The following is a 9,349-nucleotide window of genomic DNA, read 5'->3' on the forward strand; positions in this document are numbered from 1 at the left end:
TTCTGCCCTGCAGCCAGAAACAGTGACTCCAAATGGTCTCCTGGTACAGTCACCAACACCTCTTTGGCTCATGAGCTGTGGAAGGTTCCTCTCCCCTCTAAAGGTATCTCTGCTCCGTCCCGCCCCCCGCCTGGCCTGACTGGCCAAAAACAGCCCTCCTCTTGGGACAACGGCTCTCTGAGACTGGCAGGCTGGGGCAGCTCTGAATCCAGATTCAACTCTGGTCAGTCACTTTTATTCTCTTTCTACTTGTTTCAAGGCTATTGACATTTTCAGAACCGTAGAAATAAAAGTGGTCATTGTTCACAGGTTCCAGCTGGGGTGACAGCAGCTCAGGGAGAACTAATTGGCTCGTTCTCAAAAACCTCACACCTCAGGTAAGACATTTAATGATTTGGGTTGTGCAAACTCACTCTGACAGGTCATAGCTTTCACGCTTCCCGTTTCAGCACTTGTGCCCAGCTCAGCAGAATGTGCATTGAATAAAATCCATTTAAAATACCTTTTAAAGAAAATCAAATGTCTGTCAAGGTAAATGCAAGTGCCAGGCAGCCAAATACTGTCTAATTCTGTCTGAATCCAGGCAGTTTAAGCAGTTTTATAGCCAAGTATTGGGGCATGGTTTATCCTTTTGCTGAATTTAATTTACATTAGATATCAATCTAGCTTTCACTTTGTTAAACTTTGTAATAACTGTCAATGGACAACTCTATAAATGTTGCTCTTGCATTAGGGATATTATACTCATAGAAAGTGTATAATAGTACTCTGTGATTTTATTTTATTTATTTTATTTTATTTTTTATTTTTTTTACATTTGTGAAATAAAATGTCAAAATATAGGTGAAATAATGTCCTTAAATAAAATAAATCCTTAAAACAATATTGCTGACATAAGGGTAAAATCCAGTGGTTTGAAGGATAGTGACAAAGTATAAAGGTTTAAACGTATAATACATTGGCATTTTGGCACTGCAGTTAATAAAGTAAAAATAATACCTTTTTAACTTTTTATTTATTGTTTACAATGCAAATCCAATTAGAACCACTTATTTGGTTAACAAAGCAGGTCTCATATATAATATATCTACTAAAAGACAGAAAATATTAATTTACTAACTGTATTGTAAATAAATCATACGAACACTTTCATATTAGATAATTAGACAATAATATTGCTGAAAATTATTTTAAAACTGAATAAATATAAATTTACACACAGTTACACAAGTAAATAGACTCAATGATGGGCTAAATATCTGTGGAAATCTGCAGATTGCTGCATGTCCAGATTACGTGTGGGCATAGCTATTGTTAACCTGAATAACATTTTATCAGATGTCTTCTATAAATGATTCAATAATGTATGGTAGTCCAAAGCAGAGCACATTGTAATATTTGGGGAAAAAGTTATTTTACTATTTTATTTGTTTGATGCTTGAAAACATCCTTTTGTCTTTGACCCATAAAAAGCATCAGCTGAATCATTTCTGGGGTAATAAGTCCTGCGTGTGTTTTTCAGATTGATGGCTCCACCTTGCGAACTCTGTGCATGCAGCACGGTCCACTGATCACATTCCATCTGAACCTTCCCCACGGCAATGCAGTCGTCTGCTACAGCTCCAAGGAGGAGGCGGCAAAAGCCCAGAAGTCACTGCACATGTAAGTCATCTTTTTTTGGTAGAATTCAAGTCAGCTGCACTTGACCACTTGGCCTGAAATAATTAGATTGAATTAATTCAAAAGCATTGGGTTGATAATTATTAGATAATTGTACAGAAAATTTAGAAAATCCTGAAAAAAGCATCTCCATTTGAAATAATAAATTTGAGCATGCAGACACAGTATGTAATTGGATCATTAGAAGTCTTTACATTTTGCTGGTGCCCTTTAAAACATTTATCCCATTTTTAATATTTTATCTGCAGGAAAACTTTAATCATTTTAAATATAATAGGTCAGAAAAAGTATGTAATGTCATTTTTACATTACGCAAAGGTTATTGCACACTGAATCTGAAATTTTCGTCCGCAAATTTCACACATCAAAAAAATAAATACAACGTGAGAACCCCTATATGCTGTATTTCAGTGACTGACGCACCTTTTCTCTGCCGCTGTTTGGTGTGTATGTATGTGTGTCCATACATTTGATGTATTGCTCATAGACATTATAATAGAAAGCATGGTCCGCTTTCATTTCGTTGCTTCAAAATGTCAACGTGGCTGCCATCTATTATAATGTCTATAGGTATTGCCAGTCTCTGTTCAGGATTTGTTTACGTAGCTTGCGTAAATTTGTGAAGTATCACAAGCAACCTATCAAAATTTCACTGATTTCTTAAAATAAACTTTGCATTTGGGGGGCTGGAATTCCGGCAGTTTTCTGGGAGATAGAACTATACGGGAGATGGATCTGAAATACGGGAGACTCCCGGGAAAAACGGGAGTGTTGGTAGCTATGCTGTAGGTAATGCTACCAATGCTACGAGGAATCAGAACACATTTCACATGGCATGACTTTTGAATTGTTGACAGGTCAAGATATCTAGCATGCCAAATATCTGACAGGTGTCTGCGACTCATCGGCGATTCTTTGATAGTTCATACTGTGTGACTGATACTCACAAGATCAAGCAACGATTTGCCTGTGATTTTAGGCATTTGTCTGGAATTTCTTAACCTGTTGGCGAGTCAGAATCAGGGCTAAAATCATGCAGTTTAAACTCGGGATTAAACCGATTCGGAAATGTTTACCATTTTTTCGTAATGTATTTATACGCATCGCACTCAGTGGGCAAGGTTTGTTTACTTTAATTTTTTTTGTATAGAAATATGAAAAAAATGCATACCAGAATTTCAGGCTTCAGTGTGCGAAGACCTTTACGCTGAATGACAGATGAGCATTGGCACCATTTTTGCTTTTGCACTTTCACAGAATATATTTGAAATATTAAACATAGCATACACGAGCATTTAGTATGCTGTTCTTATACAATCACTTGTGTACATTTGAAATCCAAAGATTCATCAAACTTTCAGGTCCTAAATATGTTTAAATTGTTTAAATTAGTTTAAATTAAGTTGTCTAAAAAAGCATCGTTAATATACTGCCATTTATTGTAACAAATGACTTTTAGTTGTATTTATTTAGAATGTGCTGTGAACTTTGAATGATTATTTGTGGAGTGAGTGTGCGACTAATTGGGGAAATGTAGTAATATTATTCAGCATATAACAATTGTTAAGAGATTGGTTGGGTCTGGTATAGATTTGACCAGTGTTTTTTCCTCATCCCCACAACTCTATTGATACAAAGTGAATGGTTTGTCATCCTGCTTGCTTTTTCGAGTCAAAACACTGAAGCAATCTGAGAAGTTTCCAAATCCCCCGAAGCCCTTGTTTTAAAAGTGAATCTTTAAACTGATACAAGCTCTGCTCTTCCTCCTCAGGTGTGTTTTAGGGAACACTACTATTCTCGCAGAGTTTGCTAGTGAAGAGGAAATTAATCGTTTCTTTGCACAAGGTCAGTCAATGACTGCCTCTCCCAGCTGGCAGACGCTGGGCTCTTCTCAGAACCGGATCGGATCCATCGAGGGTTCTCACCCCTTCCCGAACCGCACTGATCCAAATCACTGGAACGGCAGCGGAGACCTGCATGGCTCGTCTCTCTGGGGCGTCCCAAATTACTCCACGAGCCTGTGGGGCAGTCCCAGCGGCGGCGAGGGGGGCAGAATCAACAGTCCCTCGCCCATCAGCTCCTTCCTTCCTGTTGACCACCTGACAGGAGGTGCGGAGCCCATGTAGTGCATCTTTCACCTTCTGACTTAACAAGAAAAAAATGACAAAAAAATACAAACCCGTGACCTCAATGTGGAAATAGTTAATCATAATCATATGACCATATATATATTATATATGAAAAAATCAAATGGCACTAGTTAGACTTTCTTCACTTACAAAAAAAAAAAAAAAAAGATAAAAAAAACAATGCGGGGTCACCCTGTGGAAACAAGTTACGTTTTTTTTCTGCACATATGTCCACTTTGTTTTAGCCCAAAACATATCAGTTTGAATACTTGAATCATGCAGGCCAATTCTATAATGTGAAAGGATGCATTTACACTTCCAGGTAGTGCTCTTCATACAGAAAAAAAGCTTCAGTTGAGCTCATCTGTTTATTCATCATGTTTATTTGAATTCCAATTCTTTTTCGTTTTGTTTTTATTATTTGCGTTTCTTATTTTTTTTCGTTTGCTGACAATGTTGGAGTTTGAGCTTTTTTAACTTTGCACTGAATGTGGTTTTTCTCAGTATAATCTGCAATATGGAGGGAGCCGACAGTTCCAGTGTAGTTGTTTACTCAAGGATGTTCTTAAAAGTGTGCGCTCTACTATGCCTTGATGTACGCCTACCTTATTGTGGTATTGTGGAGTTCGAGATCAAGATAATAGATGCTGACTTAGGATTATTTGATGATATTACAGAAATAAGTATTGCACCAATTTTGTTTTAAAACTAAAGAATTTAGCTCTGCAGTGTAAAAAACTGTAGCCACAGCTGTGACTTGCAAACCCGACCTGCAAGCCAGGGGGAACAGCACTTTCAAAATAGGCTTTCAATTTTGTTTTGGAGGCGTCACATTGTGCCCTCTTGTTTACAAAACTTTTTGAGGGGGAAAGTATGGTCATTCTTCCTTTATTTTAAATGGAAAACTTTAAAAAATGCATAAAGAATTTTAAAAAACTCTTAGAAAAATGATAAAATAAAAACAATACCAAAAAAAATTAAAAATACGATAAAAAACGAACAAAAAAAAAATCTTGAGGATGAAGACGAAGCTTTCTATCTCTGGGAATACTGATCAGTGTTTGGCCATGTCATTGGTTATTTTATCTATTCCTCTTGTCTGCTAAATAACCAGCATGGTTCTCAGGAAATATAGCCAGTTTTCCCCCATAGAAACTCCTTGTAGGAAAAATCCAACTTTTAGCACTGAAACTACTTATAGCTCTGTAAGTTTTTCTCTGCCAAATAACTGCTTTAAGCTGGAGACATTCTACATACTGCTTTTCGAATATGCTGTCTTTTTATTAATGAGTGAATATGGTTTGCTGAATCACTATCTAGTCCTTCATCCCTTTTTCCCACTGAGTGGCTCGATGTGTTTTTCGCTTTGTGACTGTCGAAGTAACTGTCAAATGTCATAAGAAAAAGCAGAAATCTGTAACTATGCATACTGTAGCCAACGACTCGGCCTACAGAATCGCTTTTTCTTTGTCTGAAGTAATGTTTTATATGTTTCGGTAATTTGCATATACATTGTTTGATATATATATAAATATATCTCTATATATTTTTTTTCTTTTCTTCTCCTCATCGCCAGAGCTGGTGTTAAAGAAAATCTTGTTTGGTTATTTTAACAGTGCAAAAGTCGTCCACATTTCATTGCCTTGATTCAAATTGTGTCCGAAGATGCAACAAGTCAAGTGGCTTTTAACTGTTTACAAATAGAAAATGATTGTAACGTGTACAGTTTGGTTGTGTTAATCTGAAGTTCCTTACAATATTAATAAATCAATGTTTTGGCTGCTCATTACCATTTTATTTTCATTTAAAATTTTATTTTTTTGTTTCTTTTTTTTTTCCCTTAACCCCGCTTTTATCCCCTTCCTCAAAGCTGGTTTGTCATTAAAAATGGCTTGCCTCTGTACTTGTGGCCAAGGAAGGTTGGATTAGAGGTGAATGTAATCTATTGTTGGTAGTTTAAATAACTTGCGTTGATTGACCTTTTTATTATACTATATTTTAGGTGCACAATTTATGACGCTTCAAGAGCGAGAGGGAGAGAAAGATGTCAGCATTAGGCTAAGCCATGGACCTTAATACGTGTTTAAGCTGTTTTTGTTGTTGTTGTTGTTTTTCCTCCATTCTTTTATTTGCGAAGTAGGACTTGCGTGATGTGTTAACTTATCCATATTTAATGACTCATCGTACAAAACCCTGAGTATTACCCTTCACTTGATGGTTGCGTGCCAGTATTGAACCATTTTAAGTAACCGCTTTACCAAATATACTTCAATCAAAGCATTTGTTTACTTAATTCCAGGCCTGGCTTATCTCATTGTGTTTGTCGGACAAATTCTAAGTGGAACATTTGGAGAAACTACGTAGCGAAAGGTGCGAATGAGTTGTTTGTTTTTTGTTTTTAGATTTGCACTTGGTGTACATAATGAACTAGAAAAGCTTGTACTGTATTTGTTGTGGAGGAAGAGCGTAGCGTTGGACGGTGTTGACGGAGGCCTTTTGTTTGTCTTTCATTCTTTGTGTACATTGGGCTAGCGTGCGTTTGTGCCTGCGTGTTATTCGAGTGGTCCACTCCATTCCTAGTGTTCTCCTCATGTTCAGGGGCGTAAAACTGCAGGTATCCACTGATTGGATTGCCGTCACTTTGTTTACTCCCCTCGATGCGGATTGCTCAATTCTTTTAGTTACACGTTGGTTTGCGTCCGGGTCTAATAGTGCGACGCTGAGCTTTACCAATGGTTCTGAATGGGTTTTTTTCCCTGCGGTCTTTGTAGGTAAACATGCTAGTTTCCGTGTTTCTCCGTGGCTTGTTTTTCCTGAAGCGAGAGTAGGGAGAAGCCATTGGCACCCAGTCGATTTCCACTTTTTATTTCCGTGTTTTATTTTTGATTTCTCTCCCCCTTTTTTCCCCCTCTTTTGTTTTATGTATGTGCAGCTGTTTGGTGTTAGACAGGACTGTCATGCTGAGACATTTTGATAATTCACTGTCATGCCAAATTATGGAGTCGGGGGGGAGGGAGGAAAGGGATTTGTTCTTTTGTAAAAGCTGGACAATGTATACGCTTCAAATGTCACTTGCAAAATGGATGTTTTGAGGATATTCATGAGCAATGTACAATCCCCTGTTTTTCTAGCCAGGTGAACGTGGAGGAAACAGTAAAGCAACTTGGCCTGACATTCTACTTTTTGTACTGAAAAACAAACAATGTCGTTCTTTTCTGATTTATCCTGTGAGCAAATATACCCAATGTCTTTTAAATGGTTCCTACTGTTGAACAATTGACTTAAACTGTGAGTATTGCTGTCATGTTATTATAAACCCAAAAAGCTTTAGTGAAACCAGCACAAGAAAACGGACGAGCGAGAGTTTAAATCGAAACTTCCACCATGGGGAAATTCTAAGAGAGTCTATGCAGTGTAGGGTGAAGCTTCCATGTTTGTGTCTTTCGCTTACTGAAAATCCAGTCCGCGGTAGTGGTCGGATTAAAAAAATACGATTCCTGTAATGTGCCATGATTGAAATTCTTTTATTATTGTCACACGGAGAAGAAAAAATAGCTGATGATGATGATAATAATTGGCCAGTTGTAGCAAATGGAGGGTTGCATTAACATTTCCTTTTTCACAGCACTCCTCTGTGGAATGGCAAATTCTCAACATTTCTTCTAGGGGTCTGTGGAGAACTAGTTTTGCTCACATGTAACCTATATGCACACTGCTTCGGTAGACTGTTTGAAAAATGACTAGAAATCAACCATCAATAAGATTACTTAAATGAGCAGGAAGTTCTTTTTCAGCGTCTTCCTGGGGTCATCTTAGAATTTTAACTTGGGGAACTGCACTTTTTGAAGGACAATCCTTATTTGTATCGGTAACAATTGACACAAGGTTTAGTCTAGTAATACATGGTAGATACTCAAATGTGTAGTGATGAATGTTTCCTGTAATGCTGTTTTTCCTTTTCCTTTAGTTTTTATTTTCTTTCTCTTTGTTGCTTGGTTTTCAATTTTAGTACCCTTAAGTGCATATGTAACGAGGTAGTTGAGGTAGAGTAGTTTTTAGGTCTTTTGTTGGCTGTACTTGTAGACTGATAATAACTGTTTGTAAAGTCCTGATCTTGATATCGGAATACAAAGCTGTATAACTTGGGTACAACCCGCAATAAAGCCTAACAGTGACCTGCTGTGTAATGTGGTTTTTCTTTCACAAGCTGCGTCCCAAATGGGGCACCATACTCTTATGTACTTATGCACTTACACACTCGACAGCATATGAATGTAGTCCCAAATGGAACTCTAACTTTGGAAATTTAAACCGTTTGACGTTTGCCAAATTAGCGAAATTAAAGACCAAACTACCAAATAATACCTGCCATGAGTATAACCACATTTACCATTGGGAGGCGCTATAATCACTCTGTTAAGAAGAATACTGCTTTCACAATAAAAAAAAATAAGCCAACAGTGCCCGAAAGCTACACACATTCTGCTACGTGAGCAAAGCTGCAGCCATTAGGTGCATGAAGTGTCCAACATTCCACTTCATTTTAATGGTTAAATAAGTGCATCATCAGGGTATTTAAAGTGCACTTATTTTTTATAGCGTGTGAACGCACTATTTATACTACAAAGTGACTTAGAATAGTGCAGAAGTATGCGATTTGGGACTCTCCTATAAGCTGCGAGCCAAATGGCACACTATATATCCACTTATGCACTTACACACTCAACAGCATAGTATATGCATGTAGTGTCATCCCAAATGGAACACTGATGCTTTTTACCAAGCGAAAATTCAAACCGTTTCCCAGACGACGTTTGGCGGTTGAATAGTGCAAAAGTGTGATTTGGGACACACCTATAATAGTCTTTTACTGCAAATAAAACTGGAAAACACTGATCCAAGGATCTCTTTGCTAAAAGCATTGCTATTTTTTTTAACCAATCACAGAGTATAGTGATATTTTTTTTTATGTTTGTGATTATACATGATTTTTTTAAGAGGTTTATTTACATGGCAAAAGCTCTATCAGGTTTTCTACAGGTATTATCAAGTCTAATTAAAAACGTTTTAAGAACACTATGAATTAAATTTCAGACTTGCACAAGGCAAAATGCTAAAAAAAATCTTATGGCCCAGTTAAAACATTAAAAAACAATTGAAAACAAATGTTATTATAATGAAGATAATTAAATCATATGTTTATGAATGGAAATATAAAGAGTCGGCCCGATTGGGTAGCTTTACAAAAAAAATAAGACCTGTTTAAAAAAGATTTAGGACACAGTTTCAGTAAATTTAAGACTTTTTAAGGCCTAAAATTTAGATGTTGTAATTTAAGACGTTTTAAGACCCTGTCTCTCTTTAACTACCCCATCAAGAAAAACATTTGGATTGCATTTCTTAACTCCTAATGTCGCAACTAGTTAACACACTCAATGCCTTTTTTTTCCATCACATCCCATATTTCTCAAATATCAGCCTTTACCAAATGGTTGAGATGTCGGTTTATGGTAAAAGTAACAATACATATTCTATGAAAA

The 9,349-nt window shown here is 36.8% G+C and overlaps 1 protein-coding gene across 50 annotated transcripts in view; it reads left to right on the forward strand.

Moving 5' to 3' along the window:
* Nucleotides 1-7,984, forward strand: part of tnrc6a (trinucleotide repeat containing adaptor 6A) — a 109,631-nt gene extending 101,647 nt beyond the window's left edge. For all 50 annotated transcript variants that reach the window (XM_087243180.1, XM_087243205.1, XM_087243194.1 and 47 more), the window contains 4 exon segments: nt 14-223; nt 310-377; nt 1,523-1,662; nt 3,452-7,984. In XM_087243180.1, coding sequence (XP_087099306.1) covers nt 14-223; nt 310-377; nt 1,523-1,662; nt 3,452-3,806 — 773 coding nt within the window. In that variant the 3' untranslated portion in view covers nt 3,807-7,984.
* Nucleotides 7,985-9,349: the final 1,365 nt, after the last annotated feature.

The sequence above is a fragment of the Danio rerio genome, chromosome 3 (genome assembly GCF_052040795.2).
Source record: "Danio rerio strain M-AB ecotype USA chromosome 3, GRCz13ab, whole genome shotgun sequence".
NCBI lineage: Eukaryota > Metazoa > Chordata > Actinopteri > Cypriniformes > Danionidae > Danio > Danio rerio.